Genomic DNA, 27,999 nt, shown 5'->3' with positions numbered 1-27,999 from the left:
TCAGCATGAAAGTTACACTGACTTGTGTCCACTTACTGACATTTAACGCAGCCTACCCAAACTCAGCTCTGAGCATTAGGTTTTATTACCTGCTATACTATAGTAAAATAGCAAAGTGTAAATTGGGGGATTATTCGCTTTTAGCTTAAGAAAAAAGGCCTTGGGAAACAAATGTTGCTTTGTTCTCTACTATATATCTCATTAGAAATTATGTGTTTTGCAGAGGTTAATATACTGTGGGCAGCGCACCAAGTACATCATAGTTCTGAAGATTACAACTTCTTCACAGCCTTGAGACAATCTGTGCTGCAGAAATACACCTCCTGGGTAAGTTGCACAAGATTTGACAAACAAATAAATATCAGCAAGATTTAGTAGAAGTGAAAATAATAGTGTTTGTTTCCCTTCGAAGAAAAACATATAAATTATTTAAGATGTTTGCCACTGAAAGCACAGAAGTTGCAACTGAAGAATCTGAGAATCATAAACTATAAAAATAAATTACAGCAAACTTGGAAAGAGATACAGTAGTGAAGTTTCAGAATGCTAATAATAACTCTGCATTTATATTTTCATAACTTTTTGAGTAAAATGGGACTTTTTTTCATTTGGTTATTCATGCGTAAGTACAGGAAAAGATCAGAGTATAACATAACTACTCTAGAATATGTCTGTATAACTGAAAGGAGCAGGGAGAGAAATCATTACTAAAGATTGCTTTGGACATGCAGATGTATTTATTTGTCTCTGCTCATTCACGTCATGTGTCAGTACTTCAGTAAATAAGGGCAGTATGGCACTACTTTTACCTAGTGTTATTTCAGATATAATTTATTTTAAATGGTGAGCTGTGTACACATGCAATATAAATTAAGAGGACTACTCATTTACAGATTTAAAAATGTATATTTCCAAATACATCCATAAATGTAACGTACTATTCAGCGGTTAGTTTTGGGCCCAGGATAACTGCTGATTTCCTCAGTCACGCTCTCATGTTTTCTTTTGACTCTATTTTTTACCTCAGGTTGTGGATTCTTTATTTGTTTTTCAAAAAAGAATAATAACTTCAAAATTTGAACTTTCAGAATTAGAGTTCAAAAGCAATATTCAATGTATTTTTGTGTATATAAAATATGCTGGTGGCAGAGGAAACCTAGAGTCCTCTAGCCCATGAGCAAATGACTTAAAGCCGAGGGTGTGTGCTCACAAATACAAATCCAGTGTAACTCCATTAACTTCAGTAAAGTTGGTCTGGATTTATGCTCATGTAACTGAGCGTGGACTTAGCCTGTTGTTCGTAACTGTTTCAAGCCCATGACATTAGATGAGTGCTAGGTTTCAAAAAAATGACTAGTTCTTCTGGAAATTGTGAAACAGATACCATTCATTTTCTTTCTTAAAGTCTTCTCTGTAAATTGTTACTTTTTTAATTCCGAAAATAGTCATCTGATGTTATTAGAAGTGTCTCAAATTTAAATGGCCACAATGAACAATAGTGGAAGTGATGCATCTCTGTCACAACTCTGCTTCCTATGTAAATACTGCCACGTTAAAGATTTAACCTTTGCACATTTACCCATTGGGACCATATGTGCAAATGCTTAACAAAAACAATAATTCAAAAAAGACAAAAAGCCTGTGTGTACATATGGGTGTGTGCATGAGCACTTTGTCTCCCTGCGTGGTTTTGAGGATGGTACCTCAGAGAGTATAAAATATTCCGGAAGGCCAAGATGTCTGGCCACCTTAATATCCGAAGACCATCCTCAGGACCGCACTGCTATCATTTGGCAAATAATATATGTACATTTAAAATTAATTTCCTTTGACCAAAGGGAAGTGAACCTAGGAATCCATAATACTTTCGTGTGCAGTGGCTTTTCCAACAAATATTTGGTATTAGCCAAGACATTTGAATAATGTAAATATTAGTTTATCTCCCCTTAAACTTTTCAGAGGTGTGCCAGTTTTCTTTCTCCAAAGCCTTACTGTGTATGAACACAATTCTTATTAATTCTTATAGCGCTGCTATTTTTTTGGACTTCCAGACTGCTCCAGAACCCCATGGATGCAACTGCCTCAAAGCTGAAACTCAGTGAAGCCTTTAGTTAATCTCTGAGGGTGATAGGATGTTGCTGAATGTGTACCATTGAATGCAGTTTGACATCCAGTTTTGGGGAGGCTGTGGGAAAGTTGTGGTGGACGATATGGGATTGTGGGACTGTTCTGCTCCCAGCTTGTATGCGTTTTCAGTTAAATGTTATAAGATAAATAAATCAGCATATTAATCTGCGTGGGTTGTGCTCGAGCTGATTGAAAAGATGGGAAATGAAAGAGAAGAGAAAAACATGCTTGAAGTACAATGAGTGGTGTGAGATGTACTCCTGAACTTGGAACCAAATGTGTGTTGCTTCATATCATTTGCACACACAGTGTTTCTGTTACTCCAGTGGAGGGGCCATAGAGCAGCAGACCTACTGTTAAGACTGAGAGATGGTTTTGAAGCTCATTTTTGGTGAAAAAGATGTGGAAAAAAATGTATATTCATTTTTAAGAAGAAATCAGCAAGCTAATACTATATAAATTTTTTCTTCTGATGAAACACTTGAAGTGTAATTGTGAAAGGAGAGAGCTGCACATATAACTTGAAAAACTGTGATTTAATTCTTTGAGTACCAGTTCTCAACTTTCCTCCAGGGTGAGATTTAATTGCAACCATTAGACCCATAATAATTTGATAGCTTTAGACTATACATTTAGATAAAGGGTTGAATTATGCCTTGTTGGTTTAAAAGCAGTGGAAACAGCTATATATAAATCTGGAAAGGGAATCGGTAACACTGTTCTTAGCACAGAGTCACAAAGTTCACTTCTTATCTAACGAGGAGTCTGCCAGGTCTGGGATCTGTAAGGGATGGGTTTGTTTTTTGGTTGGTTTTTGGTTTGTTTTGTTGTTTTTTGTTTGTTTGTTTGTTTGTTTTTTATCCTTAGCTTTAACTCCTGCAGAATCCCCACAGAAGTGTAGCCCACATGAACTGGCTGTCAGCCGCTGCCCTGTGGCTCCTCTGTGCCCCACTGCCCCTCCATGGCCACATCGGCAGGTGGCCCCAGAGCCCCAGCGTGGAGACAGAGGGGCTCGGCAGAGGAAAGTGCTACACCTCAGGAGCTTCAATTTTTTTACTTTTTTGTAGTAGAAGCGTTTAAAGCTTTTACTGACGCATGAGAGGGAGAATGGTAGAGCATGCCCACCATGCCGTGGCTGCGCGCCCATCAAGAGGGGCAATGCCTTAAGCGTGAAGGCACACAGCTGCAGTGCGGCAGCCCCAGGTAGGGACCCCTCTCCACCCCCTTGCTGAGCGCTTTTCCCATCAGGTTATCAGTTATTGTGGCTCACTCTCAATCTCTGCTGCTGAATCCACAAGTGGGAAAAGATCTGTGAGTGTGATAAACGTTTTTCTGCAGTTTTGACCAGAAATTCCATCTTGGAGCCAAGAAAGCTTTTCCTCTACAGATTAATGAAAGCTGGTACATTCCCATGAAATGTTTTGATTTGGTGAATTGGCATTTCCAGTGAAAAACCATTCAATGATTTTTATTTTTTTTTCTGACATTGATCTTATTTTTCCAGTGGAACCACAAATAGGAGAAACCAAATCTTTTGTATGGGAGAGGTTTTCATTCCTCCCTATGGGTTTGACTTTTGTAAATGATCTTTGAAATCCTTTCTGTGCAAAATAAAGCTTACATTGCAAGGAAACATGAAGCAGTTAGGAAAGCATTCTCCTTTGTCAATCTCAAATTTACCTGTACATTTATATAAAATTTCCCTCATCTCACCACTTAGCAGGGAAATCCTAGTACTCATTGTGAGAAATAGGTTAAAAAATAAATATGAAGATGATCTTTCCTTCCCCTCTGAGTCATCTGTAAATACCACCAAATTGCCTCTGATACTTTTAGGGAAAAAGCATATCATTTTTAACCCTGATTTCAATCCTGCAACCACTTTCATGAATAATTTGAAAACCATCTGGGTGTTGGGTTTTTTGTTGTTTTTTTTTTAAATGAACTTCCTCTCCATTTCTTTTAAAAAATTTCCTGCTCTTATCATACCATTAGACAGGTATAATCAATAATAAGAGAAAACTGCAGTAGCTTTACTTAAATGTGGCTGTGTGTTTTACTCCTTCGTTGGCTTCTTTGTAAGATAACCTTTGAGAAAAACCATGCCAGCCTTCTGGCTGTTGTGGGACAAATATGTCTCAGTGTCTTTTTTTTTTTTTTTTCTTCTTTTGTAGCTCACCAACTTTTAATAATTAAATACTAAGGGGGTCCAGGTTAGAGGAAGGAGGAAAAAGGAACTCAGAAAAGAGATTGTCTCCATGCCAGTCTTTAGGGCATTTCTTCTAAAGTTTGGGAAGCTTACACTACATTTCTGTTCCAGAGCCTGAAGAACTGTAGGTGTTTCAAAGGCACTCTTCTGTTAAGTAGTCTTCTGCACAAGGCAGTTTGTTCTGCATTTTTAATTCCTAAAGAAGGCTCATGCCCACCTCTACTCCAGAATTTCATGCCTAAATGCCACTCCCCACAATGGCATTTACTAGCTCCCACCTTCGGTAAGAGCTGCTGTGACTTTTTGTGAGTAGACTGAATGACTCTTTGTGATTGAATGTGCAAATTTCACCTTCCATATATGTTTTTCTTTATTTTTTTTTTATCAATGTTATGCAAACGCTTCAGCCTTTGAGGATCACACTGATTAAAACAAAATAGCCATTTACATTATTTCCCCCAAGTTCAGGAAACTCAGCATAATCTTTGTACCACCTTTGAATTCCTTTACTTCTTGGAAATGATCTTCCAAGACATTCAACCAGAAATGCCCCAGGTGTAGTTTGTGGAGCAGCTGTGATGTATGAAGCCTTTGAATGCAGTTTTGAAATCACAGCTGTCCCAGCCCTACCATGTGATGCTGAAGCTGCAGTGACTCAAGGGTTTCTTTCTAGTGCTTCAGTCGTTGCCTGGTGTTGAAACCAGCAGACTGAGCTGGGATTGCAGGGCCTTAGTCCTCTGTTGGCTCATGACAGTGAGGTATGGCTGTGATGACTTTCTTGAGAGCATCAGTCACAGCATGGGGATGGAGGTGTCACAGCCCCGGTGTGACATCTTACCTATTGGGCAGGCCTTTCGACAAAAACTGAGAGAGGAATATCAGCATTAAATGTTACGTACAGACCTACTGTAAAGGAATTTCTGGCTCAGGAGGCCTATTATGGCTACCGGATCGCTTCCTCTGATGTTCAAAGATTTGATTTTTGTGAGGAGGACAAAAGGAATTTGAAAAAGGAGTTTGCTAATTTTGCTCTGTGTTTCACAGGGAACTTTTATTTGCTACACAGATTTTCCCCGAGTGCTAATGACATTTAGAGGTTTGAAGATACCTCTGCTATTGTTTGGTTTAGAAAAAAATCTCTGTATATTAGGGAAGGATTAACTTCTGAATGCAGCTGGTATAACACAATGTCAGGTAGAAGAAGTGAAAAAAAGATAAGCCTTTTTCTGAAGAAAGCAGACTTACTTTTAATATGTGAAAGTCTTGGAAGTCTTATTCTGTTCAGCCAATTAAGCTAATTAAGCAATTAAGCCAATTAAGCCAATTAAGAAATTCCTGGGACTTTACTTTGTATGTAAGATACCAGTATCTTTCCCAAGTAAATATTTTTCCAAAACTGTTCTCATGCTAGCACATCTTTATAACTCAGCAATGTATCAGAGCTTCAAGGGAGATGACGCGAGGAGGTTAGGGTGAGAATTTATAATTAACTTTGAAAGCCAAGTAAGCTGCCTTGCCCTTATGGTGCTCACGTAGGGAGTTCAGATGGAAAAGCTATAGTGTTATAAATTCACACCTTGCTTACTCTGTGATAATTCTCCCCTATAAGTGAACCCTTCGTGTCAAGGATATGTTGCTGCCTGCTCCGTATAGTACACAGAATAAACTTCTAATCTCAGGATTTCTGAGTTCTTTTCTTGATCTTTCTACTTGCTCAGTGTGACTTTTGGGAAATCACTTTTCCATCAGTTTATGTCTCATTTGCTGTAGCATATCTAGTAGTAACATAATAATCAGTATCTATTCTATGTAATGTCTACATTATGGAGGTATTAGAAGAAGCAGTTATCCTGTGCAGTTCTTTGAGCTCCTGAGATGGTACTTCGTTATATCGTCACAAGTTTAGAATTGTATATCTAATGTATATTTTCTTTCTCATTTTTCAGATTTTCAACTTGCCCATGGCTCTCTTCATTCCCCCTTCAGTGTTTGCTGTTCATCTACAGTTTAATCTACTTTACCAGTTTTGGATACATACAGAGGTAATCCAGGTTTTTAAGCCATACCTAAACAGTTAGCCTGGAGCAGTGTCCTGGAAATCCACTAGCAGCTGATTTATTGTGTAAGAAAAATCTTTGTCTGACTTCTTTAAGGAGAAACATCTGTTCATTTTTATTCCTTTTTCTGAATATATATTGCTAAGTTTATAAGAAGCAATGAGGCCAGTTGGTCCCAATTAGATTAAAAAAAAAAAGTAACTGTAAGGAATCAAAACTTTTTGCTGTTTTAATACTGTATTTTCCTATCTTGCAGCTTATTAAACATTTCTGGCAGATACTGGAACTGCTTTCATTTCTAAGATAAATATTTTTGGGGAAAATATCCCAAAGCCAGTGCTTCTTGAAGATCATTTAGAGTTGCAACTGAAGTCAGATATTGTTTCCTTCTTAGTGCACGTAATTCTCAGATGAGATTCTGTAATTCTTTGATTATCTGATGGCTATTTGTTTATGACTGCACCTATTTATTTGTGTTTTGTGAGTGCATAGACCATATCTAGTTTACATACATATAGAGTTAATAACCCACTGGAATGAGTAAGTAGTTTCCCACACTTCTCAGGTAGTTGAATGGCCTTCTGCCTTCTCCCTCGCGCTACAGTTAGAGGTGTTTAAAGGTATTCCATGTTACATGTCAGTAGCATATTTCTCAGTAGCCTCTAGTGGGCTGTGGGCTAATTATCTCTACAACACTTACCCCTTTGATTATTCTGACTATACAGACTCCTTTTTCCCTCTGTAGTTTCATTATGCGATCTATAGCACAATTATTTTGGAAGGCAATTTTATTTTTATCATCTGCTATTTTAGGTGATTGTGTTACATAAATTATGGTTTTTATTTTCTCTTTTCTGTGTGTTTCCTTAAAAAACCCCACAAAAACACCAAACAATTGAAAAAAGGAATAAAGCTACTTACAGTGACCCAATAGCAAACTTCTGTTGTTGAAATTTCACTTCTGTTGGGCGTATTTCTAAAATCATTAATATACACCTGATGCTCTGCAACACTATGTGAATAGGAAAGGCTTACAATAAAATGTCACACACACATCACCAAAACCAGCATAAACTCAAGCAATACACAATTAAGCTTATCAAATGTTTTGAACAAATTTGAACACCTTGGAATTACATCAAATGAATACTCTGAATCGCATGGTAGCAAAGTATCTTTGACCATGCCTTAGGTTCCCCAAACTGGTTATACTGTGTTTTGCCACTAAGAATAATATAATACGCCTCATCTACATTTTCTCTGCTGTCTGAAACCTTTTGGTCCTTGGCTGAGAGGCTTCTAACGTTCTGCTGCGAGTCTCAGCACTGGTGCCACAGTGTGCGTCTAAAGTTTCTAAGGTGAATTTCAGAGGCTTATGAATCACCTACATCCCTCTAAAGTGCTAAATCCTTCATAGGGCTTAAAAGGAATTTCCATAGCATATGTGCAATGTGCCAAGTTTAGACACTAGTCTAAACAAGAATGAATTTCAGTCTCAATGAAAAGATAAGCACTCCTTACTATTACAGTATTGTGCCCGTAGAAAAACAATAGGTGTTTTGTACTGATCCAGTTGATCCAATCATAGATCTCTGTTTACAAGGGAAGTTATTCTTAATGTTGATATTGCTGATTTTGTAGCGCAGCTGAAATCAGTTGAAATACATTGGAAGTCATGCTTTAAGGTCAAAAGTGATGTCAAAATAGAAATAGGTTTACACCATGTATTAGCAGATTTCCTACTCTCAAGGGCAAGGGTATAACAGAAATGAGACGTAAAGGAAAGAAAAAGTAGCAGCTATTGCAATCAAGCAGGTTTATATTAGCAAATATTTTTGGTGAAATTAATATGATGCTTCGCCATTACACTGGGTTTTTTTGCAACTGTTACAATTTAACTGTTTAAAGCTGTGGCGTCTCTAATTTTTTTTCCTAACAGTCCTTTTCCTGAATTTTAACGGTTCTAATTATCGCACACAAATTATAGTAAAATGAAAATCCTTTCTGTATGTCTGTTTCCAGCAGTTTCCCAACATATGAAGTTTGTTTAGGGCTGCAGGCCTGCGGTTATGTAGAAAACAGCAACCTGTCTCAGTGACTGCTGCTAGCCGTTGCTCTGAGAGCTGAGATTCATCATCCCCCAGCAGCTTTGGTGTCCTCTGGGAGCCCGTGGTGGGTGCTGTTACAGGGTGGCAGTACGTGTCATTAAGGTTATAGTGGAGATAAGCGTCATTATTTCTATTCTGCTAGTGAAAGATGTAATAGTTTCCTTCTAAAATGCAGGAGCATTTGATGAGAAATGTTAAGTTTGTCCTCAGATTTCTATTGCTTTTAATCAGTATCGATGTTTCCTTAGACAAGATTTGGCCCCATATTGATTGACTAGTCGAGTAAGTTTGGAAGTAACTTCACAACTTTTCATGACACATCTTTCTCCTTCAGAAAAAGAAAATCTAGTAAGATACAGGGGAAAAAAATCTCTTTTCTTTGGTAGGTATTTTTTTTTCATAGCACTGAAAAGCTTAATGAAGGATATGTGCAATTTACTGTTTTATAAAAGAAAAAATACATGATATTTAAGTAATAGAAAAGGACAAAAGTACATGAAAGTTTCTGAGGGAAGAAGTTTTGTTTTGGGAGTAATTTAAATTAAATTCAGTAATTACGAGAGAATGATCATGCTGTGCTGAAACTTTCTGTGCCCTTTTTCAGGCTAGAGTAAAAGTTTATAGCCAAAGTATGATCTCTGATATTTTCCTAAGCTTTAATTTTGAATGTGTCCAGTGTTGTTTCAAACAATGCTAAGAGAAGTTTCCTGTGTTATAACTTTGACCTTCTTCAATATTTGGTATGTCAGTTTTTGTTCAACTTTCCTATCAGCAGATCAGACACGGTCTATTTTATTTTAACTCAAGTGGCTCGTACATTCCTGTGAAGACAGTATACCAAATCATAAAGATCAAAAGTACCCACTCGTTCTACTTCAGTTAGACTTCTTTGTTTCCTGCATACTTGGCCTTTTATACAAAATAGTACAGCATTTTAAACACCATAAATCTTATATAAAGGTTGTATTGTACCATTCTTTTGGTGCTAGAGATCTTTTATTATTACTAAAATCAGAATGGGCTATTGATACAGGAAGGGCATTTATGTAATTAAAAAAGAAAGGTTGGGTGTGCTAGAGTGAAAGCACAACTTTGTCACTTCAGTTATGCATTTGCATTTAACTCCCATTACAAGAGTTTTTGCCATCTTGAGTCCACTTTTTTTTCCAGTGCTTCTGTGCATTATTGCACTGTGTATATGGCAATCTGAAATGATATAAAAAAATTTCCAGAGATCTTTTAAAAATCTCTGAGTAGCACCAAGGTATAGAAATAAACTCATAATAGTAAGTAGACTATGAAAATGAAAAATGAAAAAAAAAATCCAACCAAAAACAACTGAAGAAAACACTTTTCTGTAATGGTGCATAAAAATAGGAGCTCAATAAATCAAGAGAAAACAATTTTTGGTCCTATCTAATACTATTTAGGTCAATAGAATAACTCAGTCAGCAGATCTGCTCTTAAATGGCCTGCGAGAAATGTTTCTATGACTAGACCATTCTCATCTAGATCATAAGGGGAGTAAAAAAAAAAACACACACGCTTTGGTCAAAGAGCACTAAAAACCTAATTTTTCAAAAGCCACAAAATGTTTCAGGACTGTTACTGACAGACAGAAATACTCCATTTCAGTTTATTTTCACAGGTGATTCGGAAGGTCTATGGCTCATATTAAACTATATCCTTCCGTTATGCATTTATTACAACCAATAAGTTAGGTGTGTTTATAACCTGATAGACACCTGTGAAAAAACAGAAATTAGTTTCTGTTGGTTTAGCTGTAATTTTTATGAGATGTCAAATTGTATTTGGAAAGTATCAACTGAATCAATCCCTGTTGGTAGTAATTGCAGCAGCAGATTATTCTTTGCCTGTTTGATCTTTGACATGCATTAGTTTCTGTTTAATTTTCTAATTTAAGGAAAGACTGTAATCTGCCCTTTACCATACTTACGGAAGTCAGGTTTCTTAAGGCATCTCTTTTTCCCTTATTTAAGTCTTCCTAATTCATCAAACTGTGGGAGCAGAAAAAGGTGAGCCACTACTATTAACCAGGAGTTAACATGGATGAGAACAGGCGAGGAATGGGAAAAATTTTGGCAACACCTCATGCAGGCTGGAAAAAGAGAAATGGAATGGATACAGATATAGCTCAAAGTAAGTTTGGTTTTGTCAGAAAACACCAACTCAGTAAAACTGAATCTTGCTGTGAAAGTATATTGGATTTGTCAAAAAATATTTTGTACTTAGATGCAGTGTGTGCTGATCTAAGTAGTTGTCTGTGACTCTCTTTAGCTTTGACTTCTGCTCAGTTTTCTTTAATGAAAAAGCTTTAAAAGAGAGAGAGATTGTGGAAGCTTCATGCTCTTATGAAAAGGAATTCTCTTCCTGGCAGGAAGCCACGCACAGCCCATCGGGGCTCCCTGAGTACAGGTGAGCTGTCGTGGCCTAATCCTGAAGCCCTTACATCAATCAGCTCTTACCTAGGAAGATGGCCAAATTCAGAAAAAAATCTTCTATGTTTTGTTTTTTTTTTCCAAATAAGAGCATAGGGTCAGTAGGAAGTTAAACAAGCAGATTAAAGAACTAAGTAAAATTAAGTAAAATACCTAAAAATGTATGTATTTCTTTTAAGTAGCAGTACACCTGTGATTACCGTATCAATAGCAAAAGCTATTCTTGAAACTATAGAGGACGTATGCATGTTTTTAAGCAGAAACTATTTGAGTCAAAAGTCTATTGGGGTTAAAAGAATCATAAGATCTTTAGGACAATGTGATAAATAAGTGACAGGATGAGACAATAGATAAAATATTCAGTTATTAATTCCCAGGCCATAACAATTGAGATTGGTCCTCTATTTCTTTGAATTTAATTTTTCCATTTTCTTGGACCTACCATTTCCACATTGTGTGCTGTAGTCTCATTTAAATAAACAAGAAAGGAATGCAGGAGTAAACAAGTGTGACGAGGTTTATTTAAAGTTCTTTCAGTAGTTTAGTAATTTAGAAGCAATTTGGTAATCCATTTCTTAAAACTGAAAGGTAAATTTGATCAAGAAATGAGATTTTGAATTTTTAAAGCATTTTGACAAAACTTGGTTGGCTATAATCCTTTTGAGTGCAGTGGGAAGAAGGTAGTTTTGGTTTTGTGGTTATTTTGCGGAGTTGGAGAAACATTTTTGGTAATGAGCTAAAATCTTCAATAGTTTGCAAATGAAAAATGGAGTTGCTCTGCTGGTAAGTAAAAAAATCTTGAGGCTTGTTTACAAAGACAAGTATTTATGCTTAATTTAATGTACTGTGAATAGTTCCTATAAGGTCAGTGAGCAATGAGTCAAATTGGTATACAAGTGGTATTGAATGGATCACAGTGGAAACAGAGTATGACAGACTGATCTGATTTCCTGGTCAAGATGAGAAATGTGGTTTGGGGTTTTTTTTTGCTTTTTATTGGGTTTTTTTATTCATTTTTGTGTTGTTGTGTTTGGTTTTTTTAATAATCATTGCCAGCAAAAGGTAAAACCAGTAATAATCCATTGTATTGAGTATAATTGTGAAACTGCAGTCTCTCTTGAATATGATGGTGGAAACTCACTTTGAATTCAAGTAGCATATGCGAACAAAATCTTTCATTTTCTGTATTATAATACATTGGGTCATTTAATGAAGAAAAACAAGCTAATTTTCTTTAATTCAGCCACTATAGCCAAAAATAGTCATGGGTCTGTCTGATGTGCCCTTTCAAATTAGAAACACACGCATCTGTCCTAGTCAGGTTACGAGGGATCAATCTAAAACCTTACCATTCATGAGGCTTTTGCTAGAAGTCATCAAAAAGATGAATTTAATTAGAGGTGATTGCAGACATTCTCCTGGTCTGATGTTCAAGACTGTGTCTGACAACTCTCAGTGATGCAGATGACTTAAGAGGAATTCCTAGAAACAGGTCACGTCATCTGACAGCCTACCAGCTTTTAGAAGCCAGATTTTCTCACTGGTAAAAAGATCCAAGAAATTATTCTAAAACCAGTGGGGAATAAACTAATTGATGATTTGCATAAAGAACAAAATTTTAGTTTACAAAAGAAAGTTCTGGTCCCGTTCTTGATAGCTGATGTGTCTATCACTCAGAAACTTGTTGTTCGCCTGCCACAAACTATCAACTCAAGCATTTGCTGTGGAGAGGAGGAGAACAAATTAATCAATAAATACCAGGGAGATAAAAATACATTCTTTAATGCAGACAGTGCCTTTGTAGGTCCAGACAGGGTGTACGTGTACAATATAGACAATAAAACTCAAATATGATTTCAAGAAGCAGAAAGCTCTTACTGCTTCAATTCAGCCTGTCTGCCAAAATGGCTTATTAGATTTTCTGACCAACCCATGAGGTGAAAGTCTTGTCATCATTGCACTTGCCAGAGTGCGAAGAATAGCAAAGTTAACGACACTATCACTAAGCAGAAGTACTACCAATAACTGCAACACGTGTTCTGCTCCCCCCACAAGGGGAGAAAAGTGTTGGCTTTATTGATATATAGAGCATATAACTCTGATTTTTGTTTTAAGTAAGAAGAATAAAAAAAGAGCGAGAAAATAAAACATTCATAAGAGAGCACACTGTTCCTCTTCTGCGAAGCGAAGGCTGCGCTTGAACACAATTTAATTGGGAAAAACGTTGTGGGATGAGGTTTGGAGTGTCTTCCTTGGCAGCTAGGACCTCAATGATGATTAGGGATGCTGACTTTATACCTTAGAAGCCCCAGGACAAGCCTCCTATTTTAAACGTAAGTGCTCCTTGTCACTTTTAAGTATCTGAGTCTACCCCGAAGTGCCATGATGTGGTGAGTTTTTTATTCTTACCTAGCTTCTCTTTTAACTGAACTGCAGAATAGAGAGAAACTTAAAAAATATGTAAGTCATTTAAAAGAACCGAGCAGTGCTCTTCACCCAGTAGCTCTGAGTTCGACATGCAACACAGGAGCTATGATCTTTCTCATTCAAAAAGCGGCTGCTCCACAATAATCAGCTTATGTTGGAGATTTGTGTTTGATGGGCAGCAATCCAGGCAGAGGAACCGTTCACATTCCCTGTTGAAGTTGGGTCACTGACGAGGCCAGAAATGGAAAGATTTTGGGATAAGGACATAAATAGGAACTTGACTTTTCATCCTAATAATTAAATCCTTGAGTTTGAGCATTGGTTTCTGGTCCTTGCACCAAAGAATGTTCCTGCAAGACAGCTGTGAAATGTTTACTTCGGCAGCAGTGGGCCTGACTATTGCTAATCTGCCTGCAGACGCCCTAAAACTAAAAACAGGATTTCAAGAGTTTTATTTAGGCCACTTTTGCCTATTATGCCTCTGGAGAATTATCAAGATATAAGTGAAATGAGCTCCTTAGAGATGCAACATGTTTCAGTAAATTCTGCACCCTGCAAAACAATCTAAGCAACTCATTTACCAAATAATGTCAATACAATAAGAAAAGGATACCACATTAATGTGGAGTTAAGTTAGAGATACTGCTCTCTGTCAAAAAAAAAATAATCTAATTTTCCATCTTAACATGTTACATGTAATACTCTTGAGGTTTTCTCATAGCTTGGACTCATTGAGAATCTATTTAAATTAGTTATGGCTTCAAAGCCAACAAAAAATTTGAAAGACCCTTATTTGTTAAAAATACAAGGTGTAGGATGCTGACTATATTTTGATCTATTTAAAGAGGAAGGTGAAGAGCTACACTTAGCTATATTTAGTTTATTTCAGGACTGGCATACTGATTTATTACTTTCTGGGTTTTTTTCCCCCCTCAATTGCCAGCATGTATTTGTCAAGCTGATGAAAAATGCTGAAATTGTATAGCAATTTTTCTCCTGGAGTTTGTTTAAAATGCTTAGCTTGATATATGACTGAAAGAGCGACTTTGTCCATGCTCTGCTATTTGTAATGCTGCAATTAACACAACCAGTTAGTGTAGGTTAGTGGAAAAATTGATTGAAACTTCCTATATGTGCTCATCTTTCCCACAACAAGGTTTAATTTAAAGAAAAAAAAAAAAAAGTTGCCTCCACTTATTGAAAGTGTTAACTGAATTATTCACGTGAGATGCCAGTTTGATTCAAACCTTACCTCCTGGTTGAGGCATAAAACAATGAAAAGTGACAACAGCCTGCCTTCAAGATAATTTATTATAAACACATTTCTTAAGTCTGTGTGTTTATTATATAAATATGTCCTAAACCGGACTATCCATTAAAAGTAGGCTTTCACCTCCCATTCCTACAATCCAGATTTATCAGAACTTTGCCCCCTATCACACTCTTTATGATCCCAACAGGCCTGATTCCTCTCGCTTGTTTTATTTCTAAACTATAAATATTGTTTTTTCGCTCCTCAGTGTGGAAATTTGGCTACATCCATTTTACATGCTTACTGGAGTAGAAAACTACCTAATCAGATAGGAAAACAGTTGGCGGTATATAAATCAGGGTTTGCCGAGGATTTCAAAGTGTGAAACTGGCAGACGAGCACATATCCTAGGAGTTCTGCCTTTCCCCAGATTCCCTGTAGAGATTTCACATGGCAAATCTGATCACCAGGGCCATCTGTATAAATACATGGGTGTGTTGTCCTGAATTAACACAGCAGCTCTACTGGGGAATGTAATTAAGGTCTTATTTTCAAATTTCCCCACCAGGCTGTCTGAAATACAGATTTATATACCAGGAATAAAAATCTTATCTTGATTTTCATGAGGAAATCAATAGTAATGTGTGCTTCACTACCAACTAGTCTAACAGAAACCCTAAAGTTAAGTTCAGAGTGCTCCTTTGTGATGCTCCGGGGATGAATTTACCCTCTCCTGTCCTATAGATCAGTAACACCGTGATATTGAAAGTAATGCTGTGCTACAAACAGCTTTTTTTATACTCAAAGAAAAAAAATCTAAAACCCTTTTACATACGAATGGTTTTACCGCAACATTGCCTGCTCTGCTCAGTCGACATTCCTTCCTAACTTTCATGTTGAAACAGAGTTAAGTAAAGATTCATGTTGTAGTGGTGACAGGAGGAGTTGTTACACAAGATGTAAAGTTTCCCTTGGATTTCATGTCACGATTTTTTCTCATTATTTAAACAAGAACTACATTGAAGTGGTGCAGGTACCAGGCAATAAAGATTTCCCTTGGTGCTGACAAACTCTGAGACCGCAAACGGAGGTGCTTACATGCCGCAAGAGATATTGCGTAGTGTTCTTTTCCTTTAGGCTAGGAATTGCTGTCACAAAGGAAACATCTTTATATAAGAACTACTATTATAGAAAAAACCCACTTAGTTCTCATTATATATGAAGATTTCACTTCCAGCACGTTTTATTCAACAACGTATGGAAACTGTTTCTCAGCACGCAGCTTTTAGCCTGCCTTATTTATTAAACTGCTCATGGAATTGCTTCAAGTATTGTCAGTAATTCTGCTTTATTATTCAGCAAGACACGAGTACAAAGGAGGGAATATGTTGTTTGTTTAAAAAAAAAAAAGAAAGCAAAAAGGAATACATGTTTTGTGGAGATATTACAAAGCCTTTATAACTGGTATGCATAAGATACCTATGTATCTGATTTGTAGGTAGTTTATCGAGACTATTTGTTAGGGTTTTGGCAAGTGAAAAATTATTTTTGTGGCTATGGGATGGTAAAAAATACACAAAGCAAACAGGAAAAGAGTTTTGCTGGAACGCTGCAGTTCATTTGTGGGTCACTGGCATGGGAGTTGAGGTGCACATGGTGTGTTAATTGAGAGAGGAAAAACTGGAGACAGGAATTGATTTTCAACAGCGAGTATCTGTATCAGGGAAACAAACACAAGTGTAAAGCCCACAGCCATATTGGTCAAAATACAGATAAGCTCATTGCTGGACAACAGTTTGGGTATTTCAACTTTTAGGGCATTGGTAGCTATTTTTCTGTATTCCCAAAATCACTGCCAGATGATGATATAAAGAACAACGATATTCGATATTCACAAGCAGACTCTTTCTTTTCAATGGTATGAAATGGGGTTTGAAGTACAGCATTGAATAATGACGTTTCCACGTTTTTTTTTTTAATTTTGAAACTACTTTCCAATAAAAAGGTTTAAAACAAAACTTTCTATTGCATACTAAAATCATTATAGCAGAAAGCTTTTTCTTTTTTTTTTTTTTTAACGAAAATCCTGATTACAAGCCACAAAATGTTCTGATATTATCACATTTATTTTGTTATTTTTTAAAATTTTTAATTAATTTTTTTTTCCGGAAATGTGAAAATGGTGAAAGATCTTCTTCTAAAAAGTTGTTTTGAATACAAAGCCATTTTAAGCTGAAAATGTTTTGCTGCCTTCAATGACTGAGACCTAGCCGTGTATATGGTTTGGTGACTGGTTGCAACTGCAGTGCAACCAGTTATGCTTAACCAGTTTCATGGTTACTACTACCATGAAAATTTACCACCCCTTTTGCAATTGCTGTTCTCTAAGGAAAGTGTCTGGCTGCAGTGAAGGCACAGAAATGAGGGTAGGCTGACAGTTGAAAGGTAGCTGGGTAGGCGGCGTACCTGCCGCTGCCTTTCTCCCCTCCGTTGCCTGGTAGGCATTCTTTTGAACATGGGCTGTTGTTGCACTATGTTAAATTTTGTTACGAGTCACTTCCTACAAACTTCATTCCTTTCTCTGTGGTTTCAGTAAGTTCCTCTCAGCCTGACACGACAGGGTCAGAATCTTGCCTGGCAAAAATTGTCTTACTATCCTAGCCTTAATGATTTACTTTGGTGAAAAACCTGCCTGTAGGAGTTTTGGCCCTGGTACAATGGCAGAATATAGAAAAATTCAACACAATTCAACAAAATAATTATGTTCTTTGCCATGTGGTGCTGCAGGAGCCTTCACAATTCAGCTTTCCAGAGATGAAATGTTTCTGTTTGTTGGAATGGTATATGGACATATTTAAAAAAATACACATTTATAAAATATCTTTAAAACTTTTGGCACCAAAAATTTACCACTGGCAACGGGGTTTTTTTTGCTTTAGAAAAGTGCCAAATATGTAGAAGTAAACTTACTGATAGCAAAGGAAGTTTCTAGCAATAGCACTGTGTACCATTTTGAATATCTGGTGAAAAAATATTTTTGATGTGTTTTAGCCAAAGTGTTGATTTATGGATTGCTAATTTCAGCATGCTGGATTTTTGTTTGGTCAGGTACAGAGCTCTGAGCTTGAATGTCATGAGGTTATAATTGTTATCTCAGATGATATTTCCATCAGCGTGTGGCTGGGTATGCCTTTGCAATAGAGGTAACCTTGGCTGAATAATGAATCGAAGCAGGCTCAGCCATCAATCACTAATGATGCTGCAGAGAAGATATTTCACCAGATTTGTAATGTCATCACCCAAAAAAAGACTATTTTAAAGGATGAGAGAGGTTTCATTTTCCAAAGAAAATACTTTCTCTAGGATTAGTCACAAGTATTTATTTAAAATTTTACGTAAGTTCCTGAGGTCCTTAGGGGCGCCCAAGACACAAAGTTCTACTTTAACATACTGATGTATTAAATGGACTTTCAAAAGGAAAAAAAATTATTTTAAACCATTAATTGTATCAGCTCAGTATTGAAGACCTGAAGGTATTCATTCTGAAGACATTTTATTATAATCCATCTGTAGGCTAAAAGTGAAGACTGCTATTCCTTAGTGATTCACTGCTCTCATAGCACATATTTTGTTTACTTGCACAAAAATTGTTGAAATAGTGAGCTAAAAATACATTAAACCCAAGTGTATCAACGTTAGGTGTGTCAGATAAATCACTACTCCCAGGTGCTGGGTTGCAGTTCAGTCCAAGACGTTTGACTCGGATTGAAATAATTTAGCTTAAAACAGTGGGATTTTCTGCTTAAGAAAGGCGGGAAATGAAGCTAGCATAAATAATGAATAGTTTCTCACATTTAGGTGGTTGTTTCAGGCTTGAACATATTTTGTGGGAGAACTGAGAAAAACTAATGGTCCTACTTACGTTGCCCTTGGTTTATGAGTTAAACAAAACAAAACAAACTTGTCCCTGTATTCTGCTTTTCCAGTTAATTGTGTGCAGGGTTTTGAGAAAGAAGCTCCAAAAGTTATAGTTCTCTCCATTTGAAGAATTTGATCATTTCTATACTTCTTTAATTACAGAAATGCTCTACTTAACCTATTATGTAAGTCTTTTAGCTGTTTTAAAGACAAAAATGGACAAAAAGTATTTATTCCTTTTATTGTGATATTTTTCCGATTCATAAAAAATTAAAATACATCTGAAGAATGTCCTGTGTCTACTTTTTGAGTGCAGATCTACTTTCACTTGCACAAGTGTGAATTAAACAGAAATGGAACTGGCATATTTTAGGACTTTGGTCTAAATAAAATCTGAATAAAAATCCTTGTTTGTTTAGTTATTTAGATGAATGGGCCTGCTCTCATGAGTAATGACTGACTCTCTACTTAATGTGCTGTTTGCCAATATTATCTCTATTATTATTACCCATTTCTGCAGTATGAGTATTAAATTTACTAATTAAGTTCTGTAAAGACAAAGTGATAGGTTCTGGGTTTTGTTTCTTATGGCCTAAGCATTTTTATTTAGCTGCTCCACCCCCCACCCCCCTTTTAATTGCAAGAAATTGTGGTCATAATCAGACCTAGTGACTAGATACGATTTTAGGATATAGTGTGAACAGAAATCCTTTTTGGTCATCCAGTGATTGCTTCTATTTGTGATTGATGGTTTTGTGTTTGGGATTAGGCAACGGTTGCTGTGTTGGGTATCCACACACTCTTCTGTTGACCTAACCAAAGCACAGAATTTGAAGTTAATGCTGCCTTTCCTCTGCCTCCATAATACAGGAGAGTACCTAATGTAGCATAAACCCTGCTGGTACAAACTTAATTAATCAGTGTTTTCTGACAAAGCTTGAATCATTACATTGAGTTTATGGCAATCGATACTTTCTATGTTGACCAGACCATTTTTGGTCTGGCACTGAAATGATCAAGGCTGGATTGCCTGTGCTGCTGAATCATTGCCTTAGATAGCTCCACTATGAATTTATGCTGGTCTACTTTCTTTTCATGCCTCTGACTCACGCCAGTGTATTTGTGACCATATGTTGGATCAGATTCAGGAACTGATCCAGTTAAACTAATTTAGAAAAACCAAAAAAAATTAGTTTTAACTTGCATCAGTTCCCTAATCAGGTTTGTTGTGTTACTGCATTTGTGCCGGGGTAAAAGAAGGGTATTGGTAGAACGAACAAGCAGTCAAAGGCACTGAAGGAGGAAGGAGTACTTGTTTCTGGGTCATTGCCAGCCCTTTGCTGATGTAAAGTGCTCACATAACCAGGATCGTACGGCTACGCTGCATCCCAGGCAGTGCCAATGGATACGGGTAAAGAATGTGAGTGAAATGATCTGCATGGAATCCTGAACTGATAATAAAAATAAGATGAAAATGTGCTGCTGGATGAAAAAGAAATTTAATTTTTAACTTTCATTTTACTAAATTTCGCTTTTTTCATGAAAATTCTTGTAACAGTAATGCAGTGAAATTGTTCAGGCAAAAAAAAATTGCATTCTTGTCTTTTTATTCAATTCTCCTTAAGGTAAACATCCTCTTTATGCATTTTGTTTCATTCTTTTCCCTCCTTGTTCTTGATTTTATGCAGTATTTTTGAATTGATTGAAACATTACTTTTCTTAAGGTTGTCACCAAACTTGGGCCACTGGAGTGGATTCTTAATACTCCCAGTCATCACAGAGTTCATCATGGTAAGCTAAAAGTGTAACCTCTTATTCCTCAGTGTGTTTTTTTCTCATGGTCATTATTTGTATAATAATAATAAGTATTAAAATTGTACTGTAAAATTAGTTCTACAGAAGGATTTTCGTTTTGATCGTTGCTTCAAAAATAGTCCTTGTTCGTTTCAAAAATTCACAGTATTTTAAAAAACTTTCTTATAATTTAAACTTAATTTTAAAATTTTTACATTTAAGAATAATTATTGAGCAGCAATTAAGCCTGGATAACATGAAATAATGTGAAGACTTTGAGCAAAACAGTTCAACATTTGTAAATATAAGTGTCCTTCCCTGACTACTAAAGCACCATCAACTCATCAATCACTAACATGCTTTTTCATTCAAATTCAACACTGTATGCGCAAAAAGATATGGCTACCTTTTAGAAGAACTGTTAAATGTTTTAGTGGAATTTGGTTTCAGCTGTCTGAATTATTGAAAAATCTCACTTTACCTAAGTACATGATGATTGACTTTTCATCAATATTCAGAGGCATTCAAGACTGTACTGCAAATGTAAATTGGATTAATAACTCCACTGCATACTGAAAAATGTCATTAAAATATCTGAGGAATAGAAGTGGATTTCATAGATGACCTTGGCTCATTCAGTGTGCAGAGATAACAAATAAAAAGTAATAGTGGAATGGAAGAACTAAATAATTTGAAACAGACTCAAATGCTGTTATATGTACAGAGGATGTTATTAATATTTATTATGTCCTCCATGTGTACAGTGTTTATGGCACTGTGTAGACTTTTTAAAAAGACTGTGGTGCTGTAAGTGTCTAATCCTTAAAATTTGCACAAATACTGGTAATCCTGGAGGGAGACACTCTGCTCTTATTTGCTCTGCTGTAAATCCAAACTAATCCTCTGATCCTGATCGGAGTTGAGCAGAATCACTCTGGAGCTGACCAAGTGTTGTACAGTCACTCCAGACAATCTCCACAAATTTAGGCATATGTAATCGATGTTTCTTTGCTCATACTTTTGATAGGACAGCTTACATACAAATACATTCCCTGCAAAACAGAGAGAAGGATCAGATTTTCCTCACACTGAAGTTAATAACAAGGAAGTCAGGATCAGACATGTGGCATAGAAGATAGAGACAGCTGAAATACATTAATGAGATGATTGCGCATAAATGTATTTAGCATATATTTTCTTAGGTATAAACGGGTGAGGTGACTGTTTTTTTCTTTTTATTTTGTCTTTATAAATATATTTGGAAATGCGTTTACTCTCCAGATGAATCCTTTCATTTCACAGAAATTTTGGGTATGACACGTTTGGTTTGTATGTTTTATGACACATTTGATTTGTATGTTTTAAGATCAATAAACCTAGTAAGAAAAAAGAAACTTCATAGACGTATAAGGACTGGTGGGTTAGCTATCTATTAAAATTATTCTAAGATTATGAATTGATGCTAATAATGAAGATTTCCCTCCATAATTCAGTTGCATGTACTCTTGTATATGTAATTACTGGTCTCAAACCCCATTTTTATTCTAGGTAGAAATCCTTACTGCATTGACAAAAATTATGGCGGCACACTCATTATCTGGGACAGGATATTTGGTAAGTAAAAAAGGTGTTCTCTCTCATATTTAGTTAGTGTGGCAAAAATATGTATACTTTTTAATTTAATTGTTGATTGTTGTTTGGTTTTTTTTCTTCTTCCATCAGGAACATTTGAGGCAGAAGATGCAAAAGTTGTATATGGCTTAACACATCCAGTAAATTCGTTTGATCCCATCATGCTGCAGGTTTGTATTACAGACTGGTATCTTCAACAGGCACTCGTGTTCAAAAGAAACTCCTCTTTTAGGCACAGTTGAGGACATCCTTGCATTGCTGCGCACTCAATTAAATTATCTATAATTTCTTTAGTATTCCATTAGAAAACAATTATTTCTGCTCCTTGCACTGAGTATATGCAGAGCCTGTAGCCATCACAAAAACACAATACAGTAAGATTAACAACTCATTACAATGGAGGTATAACAGGCTTTGGACTGAGTGATGTCCATTTTGCCATATGCGGAGTAATATGCAGCGAAGCACAGCCAAAAATATGTATTTCATCTGTTTGTCTTCTCTAAATATTGTTATTTCATAAATAACCCCATGGTGTAATATCTTTACTTTTTTTATCTGCTCTGCATATTTGATATTCAAGGTACTCCAAAATGATTTGTGTTGACAGCATTATATAGTAGCTCTCATGGTATCAACAAAACCTCTAGAACAGGTTGAATATATTTTTTTTTATTAAAAAAAAACAGAAAAGAAAGAAGAAGAAAAGGTACTTAGTGTGGTGCTTCTTAAATTTATTGGTCTAGGCTTCACTTAAGCTGGATAAAAATTATCTGTAAAGACCTCAGGGACTGAGGAGTGTCTTTATTCCTCCATTTGTAAAGGAGGCCCCCATTTGCTTTTCATGACTGTTCACCCAAGGAGGCATCTCAAAGAAGGAGAAATTCTACTGCAGGTGTGGCTGGGCTGGAAGCTGGAAGGATGGCCACAGCCTATGCAATTTTATCTATTCCAGACAGGTACTAAATAATTTATTTATTGAGAGTATGTCACGTCAAGGTCCCAGTAATCAAATTCTAATTGTAAAACTACCATAAATATAGCTATATAACATACCGTTAAATACTCTGGATTGATTACAGGAGAGACAAATTTTCCTCTGGGCGGAAGTCATTGTAATCCTCACTATAAACCAAAGGCTTGATATGGCTCCTGCCTATTTCAGTCAGGTTTTCTGAACTTCTGACTGTCTTCATCTATTCACAATTTATTCTCTTTACAGACTTTGAAAAATTATTTACTTAAGAGCTAAAAATATAATGTTTTATTAAACTGTATTTTACTAACAATGAAAAATTACTTGCTCTTTTATTTCAGTTACGTCCCTTGGTTCATATTTGGAACACGTTTTGGGCCACACCTGGATTCTGCAATAAGCTTTCTGTCATATTCAAAGGGCCAGGCTGGGGACCAGGCAAACCTAGACTTGGCCTTCCTGAGGAAATCCCAGTGGTAAATAGAACATGCACAGGCTTTCAGTTTTGTGTAATTTACTTGGACCTCTTAATGCTACTGGATCAATGTTAAAAACTCTACACATGCTATTTTAAATTAGCAAATTAGCAGTCATAAAGCATAGGGGAGATGAAATGGGAACAGAAACTGAAGGAAATGAATGGTTTAGCCGTGTTTTTTTCTTTTTATTTGAAGGAAAAAATATATTTTTATTTATCTTTTCATTATTCATTTCCTAAAGAGATTTTCAAAATTATTCTTTAGAGTACGGTAATTTCTCTTTTTCTTTTAGCTGTGAACCATACACGCACAACAGAGTTAAACTCTGTCTCACACTAAGTAGTACATAAATTTGATAGTAGATTGTCTTTGTGCAATTATCTAGGTCCCTTAATCTTTTTAGGTTTTGTAAGTATAAAATGTGCTAAGGAATAACAGGCTGGAGCAGGTCACTGCTGAAGGCTAATATCTTTTTTGCTTTTTCAGATCACTGGAAAAGAAGTTCCCTTCAATCCAAGTGTACCAGCTTATCTTAATTGGTATGCAGTTGTACATTTTGCTATAATAATGGAATTGTATACTGGACTTCTTGGTACCGTGACTGTAAGTAATTTCTGTCTTTATGAAATGGTATCTTTGGCTAACATATTTAAATAATAAAACATTGAGTGGAGGCTCTACAGCCTGACTCATATCTTATGTAAGCTATTATAATAATAACTAGATTCTGTAAAAAGAATAAAAATAAATGGCTAAATATATAATGCTTGATATTGTTTATTAAACAATATTTAATAGCCATATTAATTATTTACAGGTGAATACGCTTAAGTTAAGGAATTCAATTTAAAAAAATAATATTCCATAGACGACGTGTCTGCTTCAGTTTTTACGACCTCATGAACAAAAAAATTGTATCTTAGACTTGAAAATATGTAGGTTTTAAGATGTCTTGGTCATGTTGTTAGATGCCAATAATGCCCAAGCTTTAGAAGGGGGACTGCAAAGCTCTTGCGGTGCTTCCAGGTGGGAAGCTCAGTGTCAGCATGAGTTCAGAGTTAGAGGAGCACAGACTCGGGACAAATCCTCCTTCCAGTCTCAAACATACAACAGCATTGATAGAAATACAGCAAGGAGAGGCATGTATTTACCACCTCATGTTTGGGCTGAAAGGGGCTCCCTGGTAACACAATGGGGTCCCTCCAAGGATACCTGGCGGTCTCTGAAGGTGAACTACAAGGCCGTCTCTACCCACAAGAAGCAAGACATTAACTGTTTCCACGGCTTCACACCCTTCCAACCTCCTTTTCATTTCTCCTTCCTTGACAACTCTTTCTACTTTAGTAAAGCTAAAATCCTCTAGTTATAAAGCATAATTTTAATGCATCTAATATTCTTACAAATCAGTCAAAGGCCTACCAAGACACCACAAACGTCTATCGGTTTGATAAAATGGTCCTTGGCCTGCTTCTTAAACCCTTTCTACTACCTCCTTGGTTAAACAGCAGTCTTTTCTTTGTGTTTGTGTCACCCACGTTGCCACAGGCCTGCTGTCAGAGTGCCAGGGCCCCCTGGGTTCTTCAGCCTCTGCCTGCCCATGGACCTGCCTCATCCCGGCATACGTGCCCGGCGATCTCCGGCCCTTGGCCAGCGATGGTTACTGTCCTGTGCCCTCCTTAATGGGTGCTGTGGGACCTTCCCCCCAGGGCCACAGCCCTGGCCACTAGCTGCCACCAGCCCCCTGCCCCTTCCCCAGGGAGCAGCCCCTGTCCCTGCACCCTGGTGCCTTTGCCCATGACCAACGTGTCTGAATCCGGCCAAGAGGCACATTTCTAGATATAAGTCTCATTTGCATATCTGACCATGGTCATCAGTGAAGGATTCTGGAGAACTGCAAAGCCGTTTCAAAGCTGTCAGAAATCTTGTCCAAACATCGATGGTTTGATCTTCTCAGACATTCCTCTGCATCCCAGGGCAGGAAGGGCAGGAGAAGGGACTCTGCCTGCAATAATTTCTTGGGATACGTGGCAGCAGGCTTAGACCAGCTCTGGCAGCTCTGCATATACAAGCTGCTACAGCCTTTTTTTTTAATATTTTTGGTTAGATGTATTCTGAGTAGCACATCAGACCAGTAGAATGATGCAAATTTTGAGAAAAGTTTAAAGAGTACATATTTTATGTAGCATTCCCCATATAATAGAAAAGCTACCTCAGGCATACTCTTCTGATTTATATTAAGTTATTCTACACATACTGTTCACCTCTGTAAAGGGTCACACTGCAACTGCAGGAATTTGGAGATTACTAAGACATCCGAGGCTTAGTCTATTCTAAGAAATTCCTGATGACAGGAAATTAAGCCAAAGGTAAGGATAAATACCTCCAATAAATACCTCCAATGTATACAAGATATACAGTATACATAATTGCCAATGTTCTTATATTGAGAAAAGCCACTGCAAGATTTTCCAGATATGCTTCTAGATTCCTGCATACCAGAAGCAAGTCATATTTGCATAGGGATCAAGCTGCAGGGGTTTGGTTTTTTGTTTTCACTTTTTGTTTGTTTGTTTGTTTTTATTTATTTATTTTGCTGCTTTTGCTTTTAGCAGCAAAAAATAAGGAGTCTGCTCATGAGGTTTTTTCCTATTTTATTCTTTTCTTTTTTTGCCTTTTTCTGGTCCTGGAAAGAAAAATGGATGGTCCAAATTATTTTCTTTGCTGATAACTGCAGCTGTTTAAGAATAAGGGAAGTTGAAAAATGCACCCAAGCCCCAGATGATCATTAACTTCTTGCAGGCATGGAGAAAACATCCTGAAGATCCACCATTTATGAACTTATTGTAGAAAAACAACTAGAAAATTCTCTGCACAAAACTGCGGGGTAATAAGGTAGTAAGGATAAGGAGGGCACGGGGGACTAGAAGCACCTCATCTCAGGACATAAACCTTTGGCGTGGGTGTAGAAAGTGCTGGTCCAAAGGCAGAGTTCCAGCATCGCTCTGCAGTGTAGTGGGGAAGCTGTCATGAGAAGGAAGCTTGTGTATGAATAACTTTTCTTGGCAAAAATCTTTCTTCAATATCAGTTTTCCACTACACTGAGTTATGAAATGTCTATGGATACAACTGGAACTTTCTGTCTGGCTATGAATTATGTCATAACTGTGGCATAGCTCCATAAATGGAGAAAGCTAACTGTTTTCCTCATTTTTAGGTATAAGTTCCATTTCATAATAGCCATAAGACACAGCACACAGCTATTACATTTCTCAAGTGATTACAGTTGCTCAGTGTTTGGTCTCACGCCCTGTAGAAGTGTTGAATTTCTCTATACATAAAGAGCAACCATATACCTTCGGTCTGAATGACCTACATTTAACTTGCAAGAAGAGCAAAACAAGAAAGGACAAATATATATTTTCCACAGGAGAGAGCATCCAGTGTTTATTTTCTATATAGCGATCTGCATTACATCCAGAGAACAAAAATTACTTCTGAGCTCTGCACATCTAGATCTGATCCAAAGCTCATTGAAGAAATGGGATTTGGATCAGTCCCAGAGAGAGTGCTAGGAGTGTAAAACCACAGTACATTCAAAGTAAAAGTCTCATAGCTCCAGAACTGCGTGTATCACATAAATCAAAGTGAAGTGTACCTTAAACACATTTTGCAGTGTCTTTTTTATTGTTGATAGATCCTGTAACTTTTACTGTGCTTATAATGCTATGAATATGTGAGCAGTTTTGATTAGATGAAAAGTAGTAAGGGATAAGATTGATCTCTTGAAAGCTGAGAACACAATTGATATATTAATTGTGGACAGCAGGACATTCAGTAGGACATCACCAAGTAATGCATATGGAATATTGCTAAGAATTTACAAATTTTTTTCAGGAATTCTAAGTTAAAATAAATTCATACGGAAGAAGTTTGCTTACAATACAAATTTCATAGCATTGTAGTAGCATTCCTCATTTAAATGCTGAAAGTGTGTGATATAGGACAGCAGGGCATCTGTTAAACTACGAAATGTGCTGACATCGTTCCTAGCTGCTGTGTTGAAACACTGAACGCACCAGGATGAGAAAATGTATCCATGTTATTCTTCAAAAGGAATAAAAGAATCCCAGTCCTTTCAAATATAAAAGTCAATTTGGAATCTTTCAGTTTTGATCTAAATATACATTTGGAATGACCTATTTCCTTCATTTAAATGAATTATTTTTCGTTACTAAAAAAAACATAAAACAGTAATCTGTGTCAATATGTTGATTACAAAGCCATGTAAACTTCTCCCCAAAATTCTATAACTCCCCCCCTTTGTTTTAAGGCTCCAAGATATTTTTAAAGCTTTCAATGAAATCAAAATCCAAAAGAAATATTTTTTTCTGTTTGATTGCAGCCAATAACCACATTGCAAAGTTGTGGCTTACTTGTAATTGGGGAACCTGCTGTGGTCCCACAGGCTTCTCTGTTTATACAAATACTCTAGTATATAAATACTGATTTATTTTATATATACATCCATGCATATTATGTTTAAGTGGAACAAGGATGCTAG

The 27,999-nt window shown here is 36.6% G+C and overlaps 1 protein-coding gene across 4 annotated transcripts in view; it reads left to right on the top strand.

Annotated features, from left to right (window-relative positions):
• AGMO (alkylglycerol monooxygenase) overlaps positions 1-27,999 on the top strand; it is a 193,690-nt gene that overhangs the window by 80,553 nt on the left and 85,138 nt on the right. For all 4 annotated transcript variants that reach the window (XM_074574790.1, XM_074574788.1, XM_074574789.1 and 1 more), the window contains 7 exons: positions 224-327; positions 6,283-6,378; positions 20,282-20,348; positions 21,900-21,965; positions 22,074-22,153; positions 23,301-23,435; positions 23,925-24,041. In XM_074574790.1, coding sequence (XP_074430891.1) covers positions 224-327; positions 6,283-6,378; positions 20,282-20,348; positions 21,900-21,965; positions 22,074-22,153; positions 23,301-23,435; positions 23,925-24,041 — 665 coding nt within the window. The remainder of the gene's footprint in view (positions 1-223; positions 328-6,282; positions 6,379-20,281; positions 20,349-21,899; positions 21,966-22,073; positions 22,154-23,300; positions 23,436-23,924; positions 24,042-27,999) is intronic.

Source organism: Larus michahellis, chromosome 2 (genome assembly GCF_964199755.1).
Source record: "Larus michahellis chromosome 2, bLarMic1.1, whole genome shotgun sequence".
Taxonomy (NCBI): Eukaryota; Metazoa; Chordata; class Aves; order Charadriiformes; family Laridae; genus Larus; species Larus michahellis.
This window is presented reverse-complemented; position numbering and strand designations above follow the sequence as displayed.